Below are 23518 nucleotides of genomic sequence, written 5' to 3'. Positions count from 1 at the left end.
TATAAACTGAAACAAATGATATAATTTTTAGAAGTTAAAAACTAGTATAGAATTACTCAGTTTAATACATATTCTAAAATTCTTGTTGCATGGTTCTAACAAAAATCACGTTAACATGGCTATGAATATGTCACCTCCATGGATCAAAGCATTTTTCTCAAAACATTTTTGAATAGGGGAAGAAACACCTGAATGTTGGGACAATGAAACAAAAAAAAATTTGAGAAACAGAGTATATGCTTGCTAAACAAGAATTATGTTTATTTAGCTAGTGAATCACCTAGAGGAGTAAATTTTCACTTTCATGATAGCAATCTGTCAGGCTTGCAAACACCCAGAAATAGGAATTAAAGATTATTTTAAATGTAGTTATAAAGGTCATAAAAAGTCTGATTTAGACTGAGGTACATTTACTCAAAACTGAGATTCATTGAGTGGTAGCAAACAAACAAGTTCCTCAGACAAATGCACTTTTTTCAGTATACATGTTACAGAAAAAAAAAAATAAAGAAATGTGCATTAACTGGTGGTGTCCACCAAGCTGCATATTAATATTCTCTTACACCAAACAGTTTGAAACAAGGGAAATGTCATTCTAATATAATTTTATGTTACGTTTCATTTGGCTAAACTGCAGCTTAAAGTTGCTTTGCCATATTAAAAGATTACTACAATAATTTTCACATGAACATTTAGACTTGAGTTTTACTCCAGGACTAAATATGGCATGATTTGCATTTAATCTGTTGAATAGCTAAAAACTGACAATTAAAAAAAACTACAACAAAGAAAAAAATTAAGTTGAAGCAATGTGAATCTCACATCATTGAACCACTTCTAATGGTTAAATGTTAGTATTTAACAAATTCAAAGAGTTAATGAATCCTTGCATTCGTTCGGTCTCCTGTGCCTTAGCTAGGATGCATAAATACAAAAGACAGCAGATACTGGTAAAAGCTTCAGGACAGAAAGTGCTTGACGAAGGTACAGTTCTCAAGTGTGTTTGGTGAGAGAGTATAAGGGCAGATGCACTGATGAGAACCATTACAAGAAGAGTCAATTTTGTGTTAAAGTGTTCAAAGATGTCACCTTAAGCAGAAAAAAGCTTTAATAACGTCTTCTTAGACATATTAGGCATTTCCAGAGTCTACATCATTAGTGTTGTAATTCTAGCAGGACATCTCCATATAGTTATTGTTTGTTTCTATTTCTCTCCTGAAAAAAACAAACAAACAAAAAAAAACAGAAAGGAAAAATCATGTTAATACACACAGTTCAACATTGTCTACTTTACTCTTATTAGAGCAGTTGCATTGCTTCCAATTTCTCTAAATCATGCAACAAGCTTTCAAGGAAAAAGGTTCACTTTTTTCATGAATATGAAATATCTAGTTCAAGTCAACTTCTTAAAAAGAAACACAGAAGTATACATCAAGCTAAAAGGCAAATATGTTCCAAAAAAACAGCTATCAAAAATAAAAGGTTTTATAATGTTATTTTTAAATCACCTCCAATAAAATACATTGCACAAGTGAACTGAGTAAGGACACCAAGGGACCTACAAACAAGGCAAGAAAGAGGTACCCTAAATCTTCTGCTTAACTTGTCAAAATGTTCTGCATGAGTATTTAAATATTCTACTCTCCATCCATTCTATCTCTGAAAAAGTAAAGATCCAGGTATCTCGCTCAAAGTCCACTATAATAAAATGTTTCAATGTGCTAAGATCAAGAGGTAAAGAAACAGGTTGGCCCTCCTCCTCCGTACAAATGCAATGCTCTTAATGGGAAATGCAGTGCTCTTAATGGGAAAAAGAATTTAAAAACCCCCATCCATTCTTTTTTTTAGAAATTAATTACTTTTAAATAACAAAATGGAAATGCAAAACCACTGAGGTAGGAATGGCTGGGAAAAAATCCCACCTGAATACAAGCCTGAGTTGCAGTCAAGACCATATTCACCTCAAAGCCCTCACAGCAGTGCAAGACGTTGCGTTTGGTATAAAGGAAAAAAGTGTGTAATGTCATCTGTGCAATATAAACAATGATAAACAAATTTATATGGTTAAGGGCTAAAATACTAATTGCACTGTATCTCTGTCAGAGACTAACAAATTCTTCCTCTGTATTACAAGTCTAACAGAGTAAAGATTTTCAGTGCTTTATCATCATCTTTCATTTTCTCTACTTCGTTAAAGATAAACATACTCTTAGGCGTTATGACTACCTCTAGGAAAAGAATTAAAAAAATAAATCAATAAACTATATGTTGTTGCCTTCATTACATATGTTCTAGACTATAAAAAGACACTGTAGTTTGACTTTTAAGAAACTAACATTTTTATCTTACAATAGCATTTCCTTTCTTAATAAGTACAACTGAGCACGTCATATAAATGGTTTAAAACACCCTCCCCCATTTAAAAGAGAATAAACCGCCTCAATTACAGTATTTTTATTATTATTGCATTACACAGCATGTTATAAAAAGATCATAAACATAGCAGGGAAAACCAAAATAAAGCAGGAGGCATTTTAACAATGATTTCAAAACCACTCTATCTGATATCACGCTGAAATTTTATTATGCTAGAAACTCTTTAGGAAAAGCGTAAATTGGCATATGAGCCCGAAATAAATTCGGCCAAAGAGACACTCTGATGAAAGAAGAGGATACATAACATTTATACTGGTGGTTAGAGTACAGCTGATGATCTAGTAGTCCTCTCGAAGACAGACCTCTGAGTTGCTTCAAGAGGAACACCAAAAAAGTAAAGCTCGCACAGAGTTCTTGCTCACAATAAGCAGCTCCCGGTCCCAGCAGCTCTGTAGCTAAGATTGTACATTCTCAAGGGCAGAACTTCAGTACACTTAAAGCGAGAGCGATACTCGCACTATTCTGCTTGAAATCATTTTTTCCTCGTTCAAAAGAGACGTAATATATTCATAGTAAGATACTGGTTTTAAAACGTGAGATTGATAGTATCAGTCATTAATACAAACTGATATGTTAACAATGCATGTCTAGGCTGAAAGCAGATCATCACTGGCCTCATGCCTCACTATGCATGTAAGGCATTCAAAAATAGCCTGCTCACGCACATCTCAGATTATTCCTCTAGTATTAGCAGATTTCAACTGAAAGAACTGCACAGAGTGCTGAAAAACACTAATAAGGTATTACGCAGTAGCCCATGAAACTGTGATGTTAAATTATGAAATACCGGTATTTTCACAATTTTAAATACTACCTACATACAAATAAAATCATCAGTTCCTGATCATTTGGAAGTATTACCTATGTAACCACTGAGCCAAGCTGCCTAGAAAACCTCTCTCTGCGTTGCAAACTGCTGCACGGTAAACTGACAGACCTTGAACTCAAAATGCATTTAAGTTCACAAAAATTCAAAGTAGAGAGGAAATGATATCCTGACTACCTGCTTCCAAGGGATGAAACAGACGAGGTGTTACAAATTAAGTCCATTTTTAATTCTACAGATGAAAAAGGCTTCAAAACACCAGCACACCTTTCCTGTAGTCTCAAAGTTATGTATTACTACATTTATATTTAAGTACTTAAAGCAGACATACAAACTTGACCTTTTTCAACACAAGTGAACAGTACATTCTTCACGTATTTGTATCAGTGACATTTGGGACTCTGTACAACAAAACGGACAGAGTTAGAAAACCCTATTTATTCAAAACACAGGTAGTGGTATTACACTCAAAAGCAAACTAAACCTTCCCCCCCCCAGCTTTAAGTCAGATCACACTCACTACCACTGCCTTTTCCTGCCTCAAAAAGTATTCCTCTTCTGGTTTTTTGAGTGGCTTTTGTTTGATTGATGGTTTTTGTATAAACAGTGATTATAGACAAACGATCAGAAGGCTTTATCCCCAGCAGGTTTCCACCATCAGAGCAGAGGAAGCTTCCAGCACACCAACTGGATTCCACTACAGTTCCCTTTCACCCAACATCTCTCTCATTCCTTTCATTCAGATGAGCAAAACATTCGCCACATCTCTTGCGATGCTCCTGGATAAAAAGCTTCTCCAGTCAATTTAAGTTCCCTGACAAAGGCCAGCTTCACTTCAAAACTTGTCAGGGTGAGGTTACCTGGCTTTAGGGGGAGTTAATGAGCAGGACGTGGAAATTAAGTACCATTTGGATTAGGACAATGTGGGAATGCATCAGCTGGTTAAGGATACCTGCCAGCTGCAGACCATGCAAATAACTTTCTACACAAACCAACAAAACCAAATGAAAGTGAACCTAAGAACACGTGGGCCTCAGAAACATGCATCAATCTAGTGCGAACAAAAATATGGAATTAACTTGGTCTGAACTGTGAGGCTGACTTACTTCCAAATTTCAGTTCTCTAAATTCAGGGCATTAATTGAATGATCCTGTGCTGAGAAGTAGCTGCAATGTAATTTATCCTCAGATTTAACGAAATCCCTATGCTATCAAAATTTCAAAATTTAAAGCCACAAAAAACGTTTCCTGATCAGACTTGAAAGTACTGAGATGCACACAACATTGACCTCTGGGTTTTTTTTGTCAAAAAGAAGGGAAATGAAAAAACCTATTTTTTAGTAACAAAAATGTAAACAGTAGCCTAACAACAGCAAGCTACTACAGCCCTCAGCTCTATTTTTCCGCCCCCCAAGATCTCACAAACTGAAGCTCAAGGTGAGGGAAGGCAGACCTGAAAGAAGGGCTTTTGCTTTTTTACAGCAGTTGCAAGCGTAAGCATTTCAAGGTGTCCGTTTTGAAAGCTATCCAGGGTTGCAAACTTGCACAAGTAAATCGCAGATAGTTCACACACACACTCACCTCCAACACAATCAGCTATCCTTGCAAAAAAAAACCCCAGAATTTTGCCAAACTTGTGCATCTTACTGCAATGTTTAAAATGTTGAAGCCTAAAACCGTCCCAAGAGGTAGCATTCTCACAGCAGCTTCAGAGGGGAATGTGTAGCACATCTTAGTTGCTTCACTGCAAACTGCGATTTAATCTTCAGCTTAAAAGCCTTGCTCATCTGCAGTGTAAGCTAACATGTCAGACTGCATTCTGTGAACATCTCCTCTGCCAACTCCACTGCGGGGGCAGAAACACCTGGCAGAGGCAGAACAGACAGCTGTAGAGGTGGTGAGCAGAAGCCACAGCAAAGTTCATGAAATCTCATTTACTAATGGCATCAGCCATAATCTGCAGTTTATTGCACCCCGGTGACCATCACAGCTATGACAGCATAAACACTGACCTTAGTGCTTGAGAACCACAATGAAAAACATTACTGAGAAAACTGAAAAATGCTAGAAATAGTTTACTCCATTATGACCAGGATCTCATTGGCTGTTAACATAAACTACATTACTGAAACCTTAAACTTGTGTAAAATAAAGGTCCTTTTTAACTTCTCACTCTTGAATTTCAAACTAAAGAGGGTAAATCTACTGAAGACAGAGATTACCTCAAAACCAGATAAAAATAGTCAAGTGCATTTTTCTGAGAAGCACTTCTGGGAATTCTGGGAAGGATCAGATGGGAAGGATCTCTAAAAGCCTTACATGGAGCTAGAAATTTTTCCTGTGGAGATGCCATCCTCTCCCTAAACAGTCATTTTCTCCTATTCCTTATCCCAACATGAAAACTACAAGGCACAAACTTAAAAAAAAAAAGTCAGTCAACATATGAAGTCAAACAAGGTTTTACAACTCCAGAGAAGTTCCTTCTCCTGGGAAGACTTATGAATTAATATTCATCTGAGATCCTGCTGCTGCAGATCATTTGAACTCTAGACAGTAAATAAGTCTTTCAAGCATATAAATATTAAGAAAGTCTGAAAAGCTACAAGACCTAAACTTTTAATTTATTCTTCCTATTAGTTTTGATGGCATTTTACTTATATCAATCTCTGAAATATACTTAGCATCAGTAAAAATGTGAACAAGCTACAGTAAAAAGGGAAATAAATATAAACTTGAGCAGATACATTCTTAGTGGAACATGGACAGACCATACTATTTTACTATGGTAACGATAAAGGCAGTAAGAACTTAATCCACACCTGAAACTCCACATACACTAAATAACAGGGTACGAACATTCAGAAGGCAGAGGTGGGGAAAGAAACTTAACTGCTTTAAAGATACCATATGATAACACATAATGAGGAAAGGCTCTGCAGAAACCAACCTTGAACTCCATGAGCCAGGAAAGCCCTTCCAGTCTTGTTTTCCCAGGTGGATACTTTCAGTGACGGATTGGCCAATTTAACTACAAGTAGCAAGTGCTTCCTTTCAGTGCTGTACATCGTTACACATTGAAATATCAGATTTTAATTAGCTACAAGACAGCCATTTTAGCAAGTTCATTAAAAAGTTAAAAAAAAAAGCTTCCAGATCCTCATTATTGTTTGTTAACAATACTCACAGTATAACGCCAGCTTTTGAAGACTGACAACAGATAGCTTTTAACTACATTTATGGAAACTGCATTCAGTGACGATCGCTGTCCCAGCAAAAGGAGCACCTTTGTTAATTTTTCTCAGATGCCCATGGGCAACAACAACAAGATCTTATTTAATTGCTCTGCTAAGGAATCCATAGTAGCCTTGGAAGGGAAGTGACATCCACTGCAGGGCCTACAAAACACACTGAGGAAGAATTTCTCGGACAATTTTTCTTTAAGCCTCACCACTTGTGCTCTTTGCACATGTGTAAGTCAAACTCCAGTCTGCCATGAGGAAACATGAACTTATTTTATCTTGGTGGCTCATTATATTCTACATGAAAGTGCAGCAAACACGTAAATTTACGTTTACTTTTTCACAACTGACTATAACCCCTAGGTACAGAAGCAAAACAATAATTTTAATTACCTGTCAATATTAGGTCCACTACCAGACCTCTGAAAAGGTGCTCACAAAGAACTGGGCTCAAACAGCTCATCATCTGATACGAATTCTTGTAACATATCATTTCAACTGGATGAGTCTCAAGGTTAAAGTCAATCAATCTCAATACAAGCAACCCTAGTTCAAAATCTACAGAAACAGCCTGATTAGATATGCAAGATCTGTACGGTTTTAAAGTGCCATTTTTTCCAGCAAAGCACCACCTGCAATCTTCACTCAAGTTTGTGCTAACTAGCCCATCTGTGGCATGGATCAATGAAGCAAGGCTGAAGTACTGTGTGGGGAGTCACACAGGTTGCGACTTCCTTGCAATATGCAGGCATATTTCTTCCCTGAAAACTGCATGAAAAGCACCAGTGTTCTAGTCAATTCGTTCTTAACAGAGCAATGCAATCTGAGGAGATGTAGCAGGAAGCAGAAGACCGTCGTGTGAATTTTAACAGCTATTCATGTATACTCAAGGTTCTGCTTTTGCTCTGAAAGAAGATTTAGAATTACCCCTTTGCTTTCAAAATTACAACTTAAAGATACAGCATTTAGAAGAGGTAGAGCTGTCACAGATCCAGCTCAATTCAAGTTTGAACTCTTGTCTTAGGCACCTACCTTCATATTTAACAGCACTAAAGAATTAGATTCCCAAAATGACTGGCCTCTTGAGCACTAAGGTAAACCATTTGGTTGATATTCCTAGCTTTTCCAATAGGGGTCCCTATTTTACAGGGGAAATTGGTCTTTCAAGTCCCAGAGTCATAGAATTTAAATCCACTCAGTAAAAAGGACTCCACAGGGTTGATTTTTCAGGTAGGAATTTGAAACCAAAAAGAAAAACCTGACAAGATCCATGCAAGTGCCGCTATAAACTAAGACTGCCTGGGAGTTTAATTACATTCCATCTCTTTCATTCAACAGTCCAATATTGTAATTTGCTTGTTGCAGCATCTTGTTTCTTACTAGAGCAAGGCAGGCCACGCCACTACTCAAACTCTTACACAGTCACTCGATATGATGCCATACCTTAACATTGAGACCTCTCTACACTGCCCCCATCCTCTACTAAATTCTGAGCGCTACCTCTGAACAGAAACCAAGCGCGCAGAAAACAGGGACATTTCTAATCCATGTGTCTATAACAAGAGAACTTGCAGGTCATTTTTAAGTGTCTCCAAAAGACTAAAGATGCAAAAGCAAATGAAGACACGGTAAATAAGCACACCATCATAGGACGAAAATTCTGGATCAGTATATGTCTAAAATTATTCTAGCTCCAAATAATCTCTTCGCCTGAAACCAGGGGTACATACTCATCTCACGATCAGCAAAGCAAGGGAGCTAAAACCTATCTTCTGTTTCCTACTTTCTGATCATATTGTTTTTTTCTTAAAACAGACACATGACCTGCAATATCTCAGAAATACCAAATCAAGCACAAAGTCAGCAGTGTGCTGGAGCGAAAAGGAGTTACACTGCTTAACACTGCAGCCTGATTATGACCCAATTATCAGAGAAACAGAAGTTACATTAGTATCAGAATGGGGGTGGGGGGAGTGAAGTTACTCCTGTTGAGAGTCAGAAAGTTTTAGCTATTATCAGCATTCCTATTACAAGATACATAGTAGAACATTTTCAATACTTATTTACCTGCCATTAAGGCTTCCTGAAAAGTAAAAATTCCAAATGCAAATTAGATTTACACAAATACACTGCATTCCTCTATCTTCTCCCATGGATAAAAAATATTTTTCTGAACTACCTCAATAAGAAAGTCATCTAAAGCACTCTCCAGTTACGTGGAACCATGATCCTTTTTTCCATTATATGCTACAGAAGTAGAATTCTGCACTAAAAAGCACCAAAAGTCATCCTAGGACAACAGGTAATTGCAGGTTAACAAGCCACCATCTGAGCATAAGGAAGTTGTAATCTTCCAACAACTGCATTTTTAATCAGACACACATTTAATTTTGAACCATATATTTACTGAAGATCAGGCACATAGCTACTAATACAGATTTTTTTTTCTTTTCAATATCTTCTATTTTCCTAATGTAATTACATACTATTAAATTGCATATTTTAAGAATTCTGTTCCATTTCCATTTTTTTAAATCTTATTGTTACTGCTTTCTGTTGAAAGACAATCAAATACATTTTTAAATAACTGGCACACAAATATGCACATTTACACCACAAAGCAGCAGTTCAAACTAAGGACTAATGCAATTTCAGATTATTTCAGTATACTACTGACAGAATTCATAAAAACATCGCTGATTTCTTTGCTGCTTTGGTGAAAGATCACAGCACTTGTATGTTTAAAATAGGAAACTGAAACCTGAGCCTTAAGAAAAGTATGAATGATTACTGCACAAATTTGTTTCCAACCCCAACCTTACCCACACCTGGGTCACATCAAATAGTGACAGACACTAGAGTTCTAATATTTATGCTTAAAGAGACTATAAATAGTCACTTGCAAGTAACCTTTATCAAAATGGCAAAGTTACTTAAGTTTCATGTTAATCACAGACTATTCATTGCACTTTTATAAGTATACTGCCATATTTTAATAAAACATACTGCTAGGTCATATTGGAAATTAATTATTGATCCCCCTGAGTTGTTAAGATTAAACTTTTACAACCAATTATTTTACAATAAGTTAGCTGGAATGATGAACAGTTATAAAGTAAATTAAATCCATAAATCACATGCTGTTTACTAGGTCCCTTCCAACCCTAGCAATTCTATGATTAGATCACTGGCTGTATGAAAGTTTGTTACCACCTATGCAACAACAAAACATTAACTGAACTTTAAGGAACATGTAAATGACTACTGCTGCTTGATGCATTTAATATTTTATTATCAACAATACGCACATTTTTCATGACAGAAACACTGGAAACAACGTGATTGCCACAGCTGCCACAGAAAATGGGCATGAACTTAATTTACACAGTTCTACTGGCAGTAGAAAGTGCAGTAATTTAAATACAGCTCCATAAAAGCCTAGCTGGCACTAGGTAATAACGGATTACTTAATTAACCATAAACCAGAGCTTACAATACTAATTGTTGCATTTCCAAACTATTCTTGAATCATAAGAGAGTTAACAATGGTATGTTTACAATTTAAGGACAGGTTCTTTGTACGCTGTGTGATAAAAGAAGAAACCTAGAGGTCTAAAGTCAGCACTCAATCATAAGTGAATGATAAAGATGAATCCTCAGTAGCTGTCATTAGTTTAATTTGGACTTCTTGTATTTTAAGTACATATTAATTTGCTTAAGGCATATCTCAAATCCACCTATAAAGACAAAACCTCATAACTGGATATGCAGTTCTAAAGTCATTTTTTATAATTTGTCACAAAATCAATTTGTACGATGCTGTAGAAGAATCAGTGCCTACTATGCGAGTGTCTTGACAAGTATGTTTTCTCTCAATAGCATGGGGAAAGGTAACTTAACAGAGAAATGCAGAGCTCGGTACTTGAGTCATACAGATACTGTACGTTTCCCTGAAGATATTAAAGGAAACAGTAATGTTACTTTATTACGCAAATATGCATAATCACAGTCATCTAGTTACAGATCTACAAAATGCTGAATTTAGTACTCTGAATTTTAAGTTTAGCATACATAGAAACACTACCAATAATCTGTGTTCCTCCTCTCCATTACATTTCATGGCTTTCATCTACTACAGAGAGAACAAAACCACAAACAAAACACATTATCTTCCCGAGTTGCCAGGGCATGTCTAAATTGTGACTCCTTTGGTAAGTTTTTTTTTCACAAAAGTAGACACTTTTGAGGCAAACCAGTTATTTGTGAACTGTCTTAAGACGTCAAAAATTAAGAAAATACTGAAACACAAAGGCTACAAAAAACCATGATAACCTTGGTCCTTCTGAAACATTAAACCCTCCCCCCCCCCGAAAAAAAAAAAATCCCAGTGAAGTTGTACTAAAGCCTGAAAAAGTCAGTTTTCCCCTTACATTCACTATTAGTTAAGAATGCAGCCCATCCTCCCATCATCGAGATGGCAAGGGAGTAACAATACCGATTTAGGGCATATTCCATTTTCCTTTTAGGAAAAAAAAAAAAAATAATAATTCGAACGGTGTTACATGCCCAACTAGGATATTCATTTTGCCTCCAAACAATAAAAAACTACCAATGTAATAATTTATTGCAGAGCTGTGCAATAAAACTACAAAATTGATTTTGGTCATGCACGACACTGGTCTATAGGAGATGCAACGTTTGTGTTGAAGGATTAGGAACACACAAGAGGGGTGGAACCACCGCAGTACTAGAAACCTAAGAGAAGTAAGGAGGTTGTGAAGCAGGTGAAATTCTTACGCAGCCAGAATTGTGGCAGCTTTAAGAAGTGAGCAAATTCAGGACTTCATATCCCACACAGCCCCTAATTAGCATAAACTCTAGACTTTTGGGATTTTTTTTTATACAGTAGGTGGTGTGACAGGATGAGTGGACAGCACTACCAAACTGCATTGATGCAGACTCCCATTTCTGAATACTTGCTCATCATCTGACTGGTATGATAGTTCCTGAAATGTTGCTAACCACGAAACAAATCATTTACGGTTACTAGCAAGCCTGGAAAGAAAATAAATATAGCAAAAGTAAATATTGTGGCCAAAGGTGAACACAACTGTTACTAGTAGGGAGAGTACACACAAGACAAAGTAGACAAGTACTACAGAACGGCTTAAATTAAAATGCCTTTTTTCCCTTGTCTGGTTTTCTGAAATACCTCTAAAAATAAAGGTTTCTCTATGGATTTATCATAGGTATATTGTTCTTCGCAGAAATGAACTAAACATTACTTGGGTTTTTTGTTTTGTCTTTGTTTTTTGGGGTTTTTTTTGTTTTTTTTTTTTAGGAAACGCACTATCAGAAATGTCCAAAAAATTATCCTAACACTCTACAAGTCATCACCATATCACTTCTGTGTTTCACAACTGTACAAAAGAAACTGAATCAAAGGGAAAGCTTGCTTTTCACAGTAGTCATGCTGTTAACATTTCATCAAAGCAGAATTTGAATGTTATGTTAAATAAAGTAAGCTTCTCCTGTTATTTCAGGTCCCTTTTGCGACAACCAGAAACCTTAAAAATCTAAACTAGAAGTCTTCAGTTACGGATAACACACTCAATTCAGTTTCTGCTTACTTTGAAGAGCAAAACATGTCAGAAGTCCGCTTATGCAAGCCTACCTTACCATTGTGGTTAAACACATGCCTGTGTTAACAAAACAAGTTACAAGAACTTAAACCTTTTCATTAAGAGCCAGTTATACCAAGTACAGACACCTTGGGTGAAAAGCACCACTTTCTGATTCACTCACAAACAGAAATTCCAGTTGTCTGAAAAACAAGGCTTCCAAAACCAGAAAAAACAGGAAAGCTACTGTAATGACATTGATTTCTTACCCTACGCATGGCTTCCTCCTCCTCTTGACGCTTCTCATAATGTGCAAAGTCATCAAAGATTGAGGTGGTATGCTTGAAAGTAGCAATTATTTTAAGCACTTGCTTGGCTTTTTCTAGGGGTACCTCTTGAGTGTCCCTCGAATTGGTAACCGGTTTGTTGTCATTGTTTTCCAAGCGAATATGCCGCAGTTGGTTATTGGGAACGTCTTTGACAAAGATCCATTTGACATCAAACTTCCCCTTCCACTTATCCTGAGACCAGACACCAGCATATGCATTGTAGTCCACAACAGACTTCATCTCAGCCACTCCACAAAAGTGTCCACTGCCATTCACACTGAAGAGTAAATAGAGTGGGCCTTTTCCATTCAGGGAACGGTAAGCAGCATCCAAGCGCTTATTACCATGTTCAGTACTACACCAGATAGAGTACTTAATGGAGCGGTGAATATCGTCCTCTGAATAACTTTTGATTATAAACACACGTCCATTCTTCAGATTCCAATCGAAGTCTTTGGGATTGTAGTTGTTTATGGCCTTTAGTTTCTCCAGCACTGGGTGCACTTCCACACCAGAAGGTGAGGAGCTGACGGATACAACACCTAAACCAAAGTTCTCACTACCAGCTCCATTGTTCTGGCTGAAGCCTACACCCCTATTACGAGGAGCTACCCAGCGGTTTTGCAGCTGTTGCTGCTGCAACTGGTGAGGCTGGGCCTGCTGCTGAGGTCCTTGTTGCTGTTGTGGTTGCTGTGGCTGAGGCTGCTGTTGAGGCAGTTGGCTTTGCACCAGTGGCGGTGGTTGAATTAATGGCTGAGGCTGCTGGATTATAGTCTGAGGAGGCAGTACTGGTTGGGCTGGGGGTGCTTTTACCACTGACCCTTTGTCATCCCAAGTTCCAATATTCATGTTGTGTTTTATAGGTGGTGGCGGCACAGCAGGGCCCCCAATGCCCACATTACCTTTAGGCTTGAGTTTCGGTTGAGGTTTAGCAGGCTTCCTTGCAATGGCAGCCCATGAGGTTGGTTTAGGCGCTGAACTGCTAACTGGGGGCACGCTGTTTGCTGCAATGCTTGTCATACCTGTACTGCTCAGAGCTGAACCTACAGTTTTTGTTACAGCAGCCGTCATATCTCCACCAATTTTCAGTCCGGTCATGCCTTGCTCAATGCTGCTAATCCCAGGCACCTTGCTCAGAGTATCACTGCCAAATCCAGCCTGTCCATCTGCTATGGCTCTCCCAAGAGAACTAGGCGGATAGCCATAGCTGCTGCTGTAAGCAGAGCTTTGCGTTGATTGTCCCTGAGATCCACTTGTCCCCCATGTAGAGAAGTCTGCATTCCCAGGAAAAAAATTAAATCCATGCTGCCCAAGAAATGGAGGGGTATTTCCTAATGCCCCAGGTTGACTAAATACACCATCAGGTATGTAATGGTGTTCACCATTACTCATCTGTCCATAAGTTGTCAAGTATGGCATTGGAGGGTCGCCTGCAGTTGACCATGCTGCTTCGCCTAAAGAGTATGGGAATCCAATGGATGGAGCATAATAACTAGGCATATATGGGTCTGACATTGGTGGATAGCTGTTACTCTGCAAGAAAATAAAACAGAAGTCAGCAATATAGACAATTAAGCTCAGGGCAAAAAAAAAAAAAAAAAAAAAACAACCTGTAATACAGTCCAAAACATTTCTAAGGATTGTATGAATGCATTTGTAACTTCCACCAGTCCTCCCAATGTTAAAGATGAACAAGGTATCTGTTAGATGCGACCATTTTTTCCTCATAAGATCTTTTCAAAGCACTAAAGAGATCCATTTTTTTGTAATATATTTTTTTTTTTTCAGTTACTGAGCTAGGCTTAAATGCTTCCACATCAACAGTATCAAGAAAAAAACAACTTACTTTAAAAAACAAGTCATAACAACTGTAGTTTCATAAATACAGAAAAACAACTGCAACTACGATGTGAAGTTTTGGTATTCTTAGTTTTTTGTCAAATTTGTCACTTCTAATTGGAACCTGCCAGAACATTATAGCGAAAAGGATGCCTGTTTGTTTTAGGAGGAAAAACAATCAAATCATAACATTTCCACACTACTGAGAATGGGCATTAAATACAATCTGTGTTCTAGCAGAACAAAGTTTGCTAGCTAAATTCAAATTCCACTTCCAAGACTCCTGGGAAATCACAGCATTTATTTCTTGAGACGATAAAGCTCCAAGACATCTGAAGGACTACCCAGATATGACTTCGGATGTTGTTCTGGGGAAGAAAATGCACACTATCATCCTCTAGCTGATGCCTCCTTAACGTTGTATTATTTGAAAAAAAAAAAATAAAAATGGGAAGGCAAGGAAAATTCTCAAAGCCTTTTAATAATTTGCACTTTCTCCCTCTCTCAAGACCACTACAATTTACAAACTTAACATAATGAATATTAACTTTTGACTACAGAGACAATTCACAGCCCTGAAAAATAAGTCATTACTTTCTTGGAGATCAGTTATACTAAGTTGGAGTAATATTACGCTTCAATTTATTATGCCATCAACTGCGAGTTACTTCTACCATCTTCAAAAGAAAATCAAAAGCAAAAGAAAAGCAGCTAATATTTTCTCAAAGAAACTATTGTTTTGAACTGCATTGAATATGTGATGATTTCATTGTATATTTAGGGTGTGGGGGTTTGTTTTGTGGTTTGTGTTTTGGTTTTTGGGTTTGTTTTTTCCTCAAGCTTCTTGTAACTGCATCTTTCTGAAGTCAGAGCACAAGCACAAGAGTAGGAGACATCACAACATGCTTTTTAACCAAATCATTTCTGCAATTATTAAGACGACTTTACCTGTTTAAGATATCGTATGATAACACAAGATACAATATAAAATTATATTTCAATGGATATTCAGGCAAGCAATAATGCTAAGAAATACCATCCAAAAATTAGTGAAGTCTGGAAGTCAGTTGAATTCCAAATTTAACTTTAAGATTGTAAACAATGTTCACTTACCTGATTTGTCTGACTACTTAGATATGGCTCAAAATCATCATCATTTACTGCATCCTTTTGATGAATCGAACCGTTTTGTACTGAAACTAAAAGTAAATCTGCATTAGGTATACTCTCTGGAAGATTTATGATGCTCTTTTAATCTAGATAACATTTCTTGATCACCTGTACATTGAAATACTTCTACTTGTGCTTTGTTGAGACTGAACATATTATTGTTAAGCACCACCTTGTTCAGTTTTAAGAAAATAGCTCATTCTGTTGATGATCCCAAACAGATCTCTGCAGACAACCAGAGCAGACTACTCCTGACTATTCTTTCCTGAGTTTCACAGAGGAAAAACTACAGGCACACCTGATTTGCACAGGCAGTAAATCCAGCGTTTCCAGAACTACCTGACTAAGTGCAAATGTGCAGACCAACCAGATCAGACATATTCAATAGGTTCAGGGAAAGTTGCAACATACAGCTTTCTCCTGCCAGGAAGAAAGGCAGTTACCCACCAAGACAACCATGAAGGGCACCCCTATTCAGCCAGTTAATTCTGTATTTCCTGTGTAACTTTTGTATAGTACTGCATTAATAGCATCTCTGAAGCTCTGAGGGGACAAAGCAAGACAGAAACAAGAGCTAAAGTCCCCAAGGGTGATTACAATCCTTTCCCAACATATGTGCCACTATACGCTGGAATCTCTTCCTACCTGCTCTTCTTGGCCTCTTATTAACTTTAATTTTTATCTAAGGCATTACACCTACCCGGGATTTTCCAGCTTCCCAAATTACTTGAAGTGTCTCTCTACCCTCCCCCAGGCTACTATTCAAACAAAGTCAAATTGCACAAATTTCTACTAAGTTCCACTGTTTCCCCATGGTGCAAAGCAGAACAGGTACTCAAACCAGCAATTTGCCATTATACAACTTGAAGATGAAAATCTCTTCTCAAAAACAAATCACTGCTTTTCTGAATGCAATTTTTGGTTATTTCCCAAATAGGTTCAGTTAAAAAAAAAAAAAAAAAAAAGGTTTTAGAGCGATCAGTAAGATGCAGAGAAACCATGAAAAAGCATGCCAGCAGAAGTTACAACAAAACAGCAGATTTTCTGACAGCTGGAGACACTGAGTTAGGAGCTGACTCTGTGGTTTCCTTCTTTTAGCAAAAGCTTCTGAAAAGTATATACAACCATGTAACTAAACCTTCAACTTTGTTGGAGTTAGTGTTTAAGAGTGGGGTTTTCTCTGTTTCATTGGGGTGAGGGTTTTGTCACCCAAAGTTCATGTTGCAAACCAAGTGGTGCCTGGACCAAGGCCCTTCAATTTTATTTTATTTTTTTCCACATTTGAATTTAACACCTCTAAAACAAACTGCCTTTGGGGAATGAAACTAGCTGAAAAAAATGACAAAGGAATAGATATAATCACAAGGAATAACCAAAATTCTGGAAAAAAATTATTAACTTCAGACATCAGTGAAGAGAGATAAAAATTCATGATTTAACACAAAACAACAGAAGATTTTTTTTCAAAGCAAATATCCAGGAAGGAAGAAAGCAACTCATGTTTTGAATATCTTCTTGAAGTTTTAAAAGTCAGAACACCTGACACCAGTTATTACAAACTGTCACAGTGTGTTTGTATACTAGCTGCAGCCAAATATGATCAACAATTGTGAACAAAATGTGTTTTAAGACTTCGTAGAACAGTCTTTCTCATTAAATACCAAATTTAAATTAACACTAGGTGTTGGGGTTTTTTTTTCCCATAAATAGTTTCAGTAGAGGTCATTAATCATCCTGAATTTACACACAATGGTAACATATTAACGAGCTGGAACACTGTCTTCCTTTTTATATTTGGCCCAGTCACACAGGGAATGAGCCTCAAAATCCTAAGCGATGGATGTGGCATAGACAAAGGCTTAACCAAATAGTACGGAGAGCACAATTCTCAAATACAATTCTGTTATAATGAAAAACATAGACGGCAGCATACAAGTTTCTTAAAAGCATGCAACCGCAAATAAAGGAATAAACAGCTGCATGTCAAGACTAGAATCCTATCAAAATTAATCTCCTCATACTGACAGCTAATCTTCATAAAACGTGCATCTGCTGTGTTTATTGTTTCAGAGGTATCTAAAGGTCACTTAAGACAGAATTATTTTTGGTCTGCCATTTACAACAAACATAGAATATTCTTGTAAATGTATTTTCTTTCTTATTCATTCTGTATTGAGATCTTAAGTCAATGACACAAAATAGTTCTACACTGACATCCTTCCTAGTAAATATATACATTTCCCAGCGAAATAGCATCACTAGAATTCTGTTTCTTTGGCTTTTCACTCTAACTTTACATAATGTGTTAATAATGAAGAATGTAACCCACACACACATTTAACAAGAGCAAACAGATTAAGATGCATGCCTCATTCCCAAAATCTCATATTAAGTGTTCCAACTAAACAGGGCAGTGATGAAGAACACTAATTGAAACTAATCTTCAGTTACTAAAAATATCTGTATCAATCCAACTCTGAAAATACCACATACTTCCGCAAACACTGTGAAAACATACAATGTAATTAGATATTGGAAAGAAACAACTCATCAAATAAAGGAACTTAAAGTTCACATTCTTTTAATTGCTACTATCCTTTGAAAAACCACATGCAAAATGCATAAATGACGGCCAAAGGCACAAGAATAAATCTTTCATTAGAAGAAGCTGTTATACCTTGATTAGCATGGAGAATAAATACTAAAAGAAACTCACATCTCCTTCTTGTTTTAAACCTAAGGCTTACATTTAAACCCTCTACAAAACCAAAAAATTATATACATGTATATGTAAACAAAAGTCAGCACTTTTCTATCACAGGTGTGATACACTGGCACAACAAACAAAAGGGGGAAAAAGTTTCAGGAATGCACATCTCCCCCACCACCACCCCACTATAAGACATCATTTGATTGATGTCAGTTCTGATGTTTTATGTCAACTGTAAGTAGCTGACAACTAGAATAAGAAAAAGCTTGGAAGACACGATAACTTACTCATTCAAGTCTCTGAAATACCAACATTAATATCTGAAACAACAGGTGGATAGTACTGTTCTACACACTACAACTTCAATCCCACAAATTCTGGTCAAGGGAAAACAGTGCAGTGCACCAATTTATAATCAGCTAGAATAAAGTATCCAAAACATTTTACTAGACAATACAAATCAGCTACCTCCCAATACAATTTTGCAGATCTAATACTTTTTTTTTTAATATGAAAAAATACTCTATTTCCATGCTTACACCCCTTATACTACTCACATTCTCTCATGTGCTCTACCAGCCATGCGGACAGTAACCTTTCCACCATCCTCTTTAACGTTATTACTCTTACACACAGAAACAACTTCAGATTAGCTGTTAACTCAGTATCACATCTTCACTTGAAGCTCCTTTAAGCTGGGACCTATCACGATGCCTGAAAAAGATTACTGTCTGCTAACATGTGGTCAGTAAGGATTGCTGATACTGAATTTATACTCTTGAAGAAGTCTGTAACCCAAAGTCAACTACTCGTGCTACACTGTGCTACCATCTTCAATCTCCTAGCCTTTTAATCTAAATCATAACTTAGTTTAATTAAATAGATATTATACCAAATAATTCAAGGGAATGGAGGAAATTTTTGTTTTGTTTCACTACAGTTTTCATGTAGGCCATATTTTCACCAAGAGAATACATAACACGTATCCATTATTTAAAAGGATGCACTCCATAAAAATCCAAGTTCAGAAATGGAAAAATCTTTTCCTTACATAGCAAACTAAGAAATGTGTTTTGATTCAAACATTCTGCAGCATTTACAAATTATAGAGCACACAAACATGCCAACATAAATAAGTTAAATTAAAGCTGACTCGTGCATTTTCACTATTAAACAAGCTGCAACGTAACACACCAATAGAAATGCTTAATACTTCCACTCCAATTCATATATATGGAGTATAGTTCAAAAACTGCTCCTATGATTCTCTAATAGATGCATCTTGATAACCTCACCAAAACTGGGATATGCTAATTCAAAGGACATGAAGCCACAAACTACTTGCAAAAATGTATCTGACTTTTCTTCTCATTTAAAGGCAACATGGAAGGTATAAACACAAACTATTTCAAAGCCACAAAGAAACAGTTAAAAGCTCCAGTTTTGGGGAAAAAAAAGTAGAAGTATTAGAATATGAGAGAACAAGTACTCTAGAATGACCAAAGTGAGAAGGTCTGAGGATGTAAACCGAAGTTCACTTTTCTCTGAATGCACAGAAATTAAAAGGAACAGGCCAAATTTAGCAAGATTCAGGAACCATGTGCCACCTTGTAAGTGATATATGTAATACGAAGCAGATAATCTGCACGTAGACAGAATAACAGAATAAGTACGCTGCAGATAACATTAAATGGCACTTCACAGAGAACAATCAGATTAGTTCAGATAATGAACAGCGGGGGGCAGAGAGCTTAAAAAAAAAAGTTTCTTATCTGCATGAAGAAATAAGCATACTAACACACGAAGGTAGCTGTGTGCACGCTGTTCTATAGCTCAGCTTGCTGAGCACCTAATAATTAAATGGGCACACGCATACTGATCAGGCAAAAAGAATTCCCAAATAGAATATTAAGTCTTTATACCAAAGACAACAAATTCCAGACCAGAAATAAATGGCAAGATATAATCTGAGATGTTGTTGCAAGATATAATCTGAGATGCTGTTTATGACAGGCTTGCCAAGAATTCTATAGAGAATAATATTAAAGTAGTTAGTTCCTTGTTTCTGTGGGAGAGAAGAAACCACACTGAGTACAGTATTTAAAAAATAAGATGTTGACAGAAACATGAAAAAAGTAGAAAAGCAGAAGGCCTACAAACACCGAGAGAATATTCTATACTGATGCTAAAATGAAGAGAAAAACCCACAAAATTTCTGAGAATAAGGAAGGTGATGTGTTCTGCTCACAGATATGAGTAACTAAATAGTCACGTGGCTGTTGTCTTGCAAGCTAAGGAAGCTGTTCAAAAGATTCTTCCTGATGATTCGAGTACAATGATTCTATTCACTGCAAGAAAGGCCCAAGGTATACCGCTAAAGAGATTATACGAGCATATCACAAAATCAGCTAAAAAGAAATAGCTATGTTATCGTCCAACTTCTGACATTAATTTTCATTTGCAAAATAAAACATTTTAAACTGATGTACTGCTGTGCCACAGTAAAATTGCTGGGAATAATATTCTGGCACGCAATTTCCTGTCATCTTGCTCAGAAGTAAAAGATATCCTATAGCAACATTCTCTTCCCACAGTTGTCTGAAGACACATTAACCTCCATAAACAGCAACATTAGATATTTATACAGAAGTACAAAGAATCAACTTACCTTTATTTCCCTGTCCTTTAGGTCTCTGTATATAGGAAAATGGGAAAAAAAGCAAAACAAGTTCAGTTAGAATCCTCTAATGTTTACTTCAGAGTAATTCCATTTATTTGCCAATTCTGCTCTTTTGAACTTAAGTATCAGTTTAAAATATTAATAAAATGCATACTATTATAATAATACTGCATTATATAAAATATTACTTAAAAACCCCAAAATTATTTTAAAATTGAATTTCACCAAAAAACATTGAAATAATCTAGTCTTTTATAGTATGCGAAGCTTAAATGGTGTTGAAAACCTGAACAAATGAATTTTGACTGCCCCCCCCCAAATACAAGCAATAAAAAAAGCACAGAGTAAAACAACAAAGAAAGTTAGTAGCTTAAGATTACTGCCAGTACTAGAACTTCATTAAAACTTCATTATCATATGTCATCTTTTAAGTTGACTGATGGGTACTTATCAGAGAATAACCTACAATGCCTTGCTTTTTAGATACAAGGGAACATACAGTGATATCGTAAGCTAAAATATGAGTTGTGCATTCCTCGTCTAGCCAGTTACACTGAGAAAATGATACAGTCCATATGAAGCTTTCACACAAGGAAATAATACCTTAGAGGAGGATTTTTGTATTTTATGGGGTTTTTTTAGGATTAGTCACTACAAAACACTGTTAATCCGTCATGCACTAAGAATCACTGTAGCAGTACAAGTTGCCGTACCCTTAATTCCTCTACAGCAAAACAAAATAGCTTAGAACAACAAATGCTAGGCCATGAAAATCTAATTCATCTTCTCACATACATTCAACCAAGCATGAGTGGGTCTCCAGGCTCCATCACTCTAACAATTTTTAGTCCTGAAAAACTCAGTATTCAGAGGTTTGAAAGTTTAGGAGGCACCCACCTCCATCTTGCTTTTACATGCATCTGTCTGAGTTATCCTAAGACTGTTTAACACTGGTCCGTCTAAAGCTGCACTGGTTAGTCACCTCCCTCTCCCAAAACCAGAGAAAAATCTCTGTAACCTTAAAAACCCCAACCACTTCATCTCTTGGGACAAATCTAATCCAGACACAAAAGCATGCAGAGACCAGTAAAAGACATGGAAGTAAAAAAAGTTGGGAAGAAGCAGCCTTCGTGGAGGACAGAGCAATGAAGAGCTAAGAGATCACTGAGCTAGAAATAAGTGCATAAAAGGAAACTGGAGAGCATGCACACAGACAAAAGAAACAAAACATTAAAGGCACAGTGAGAAAAAATAAAAAGGGGGCAGGAGACTGCAGGGCCAAAACTTCTGGGGAGTGGCAAAGGCCCACGGAGGAAGCAGAGACCAAGACAGAAGAGCTTCCAGGCAAAAAGAAAGGCCAGCAACGGCCTAGCGATGATAAAACCTATCAAACTCTAAGCTCCGTGAAGAGCCGACTTAAAAAAAGTGCAGCACAGCGCAGGGGGGGGAAATAGAGGAGAACAGCCGGTACAAGCGGAGTCCGCGGGGGAAGGAGGAGAAACAAGAGGCCCGAAGAGAGAAGAAGCGGGTGAGGAGAGGGAAAAGCACGAAGAGAAGGGATGCGGTGAGCAGGAGCCGGAGAGACTCGGAGATGCGCAGGGGCGAGGGGAGGGAGCCGGGCGCCGCGGGGAGCCCGGCACCCAGGCGCTGCCGAAGCGGAGAGAGGCAACGGGAGCCCAGAGGAGCTCGGCCGGAGAGGGCTCGCTTGCGGGAGGGGTACGCACACAAAGGGGCCGAGCCGGCGGGGCGGCGGGCCGGCAGGCGCGGGGCCGAGCGCCGGCGGGGCCCTGCGGGCGGGGAGGCGGAGCGGTTCTGGCGCGGATCAGCGGTTATAAATAGGGGCTGGGAAAGGGGCCCGCCATCCCGGGCGCCACCAGAGCCGACGGATCGCCGCTCCCCATGGCGGCGGGAAGGGAGAGAGGGAGGAAAGGAGAGAGAAGGCCGCGAACCGCGCCGCCCCGGCGGCGAGGGAAGGTGCAGGTGGCCGCCCGGCCGCCGCCACCCCCCCCGCCAGGGCTAATGACGGGCTAGGGAAGAGGAACGGGCAGGGAGCGGTTCCCCTGCCCCGCGGCCGGTACCTGGTCGACGCTGGTGGCTGACATTCTTCACGGGGAGCCGCGATCCCCTCGCTCCGCTCCGCCTGGGCCTCGAGTGATTCCGCACGCCGGGGCCGCTCGCCCGCACGCCGCGCTGCTCGCCGCCTCCTCCGCCCTGATTGTCGCCGCCGCTACCGCCTGGGCTCGCCGCCGCCGATCGGGTTCCCGCTGGAAGGAGCCGGACGCAGCGCCGCTTCCCCCCCCCCTGCTCCGGGCTCCGCTTCCCCACAATGGCGGACGAGGCTCCGGCTCCCACTTCCGCTCCGCGGCGCCCTGACCTTCCGCTCCCCCTCCGCCGGCGTCGCCACTGACCTTTCCCTTCCCGTCCCCGCCCCCATGTCACGTGGGGCGGGGAACAGCCCCCCGCGCGCACCCGCCGCCAGCGGCTCCCATGGCGCGGGGGCGGGGCCGGCGGCGCCCCGCCGGGGAACGCGCATGCGCGGCGGCGGGAGCCGGGGGTTGGCGCGGGGGGGGGGGGGCGCAGGCGGAAGGCATCGGTGTGCCCGCGGAACGCGCATGCTCGTAGGGGACGGCTGAGGAATGCTGGGGGGCCATAAATAGCGTTAACGGCC

At 38.8% G+C, this 23518-nt stretch overlaps 1 protein-coding gene across 2 annotated transcripts; it reads right to left on the bottom strand.

The window, feature by feature from the left end:
• Positions 1–237: 237 nt before the first annotated feature.
• YTHDF3 (YTH N6-methyladenosine RNA binding protein F3) lies at positions 238–23276 on the bottom strand. 2 transcript variants are annotated; one of them, XM_074577131.1, is made up of 5 exons: positions 22929–23276; positions 20839–20863; positions 15404–15489; positions 12392–13984; positions 238–1215 (listed from the first exon to the last, which is right to left on the bottom strand). In XM_074577131.1, the coding sequence occupies exons 1-5, from the start codon at positions 22950–22952 to the stop codon at positions 1192–1194; spliced, it is 1752 nt and encodes a 583-aa protein (XP_074433232.1). In that variant the 5' UTR covers positions 22953–23276; the 3' UTR covers positions 238–1191. The 2 variants fall into 2 exon arrangements, with proteins under 2 accessions (XP_074433232.1, XP_074433233.1); XM_074577132.1 differs by lacking the exon at positions 15404–15489 and having other exon boundaries at positions 22929–23237.
• Positions 23277–23518: the final 242 nt, after the last annotated feature.

Source organism: Larus michahellis, chromosome 2 (assembly GCF_964199755.1).
Source record: "Larus michahellis chromosome 2, bLarMic1.1, whole genome shotgun sequence".
NCBI lineage: Eukaryota > Metazoa > Chordata > Aves > Charadriiformes > Laridae > Larus > Larus michahellis.
Note: the sequence above shows the minus strand (reverse complement) of the source record. Positions and strands in the feature narration are given on the sequence as shown.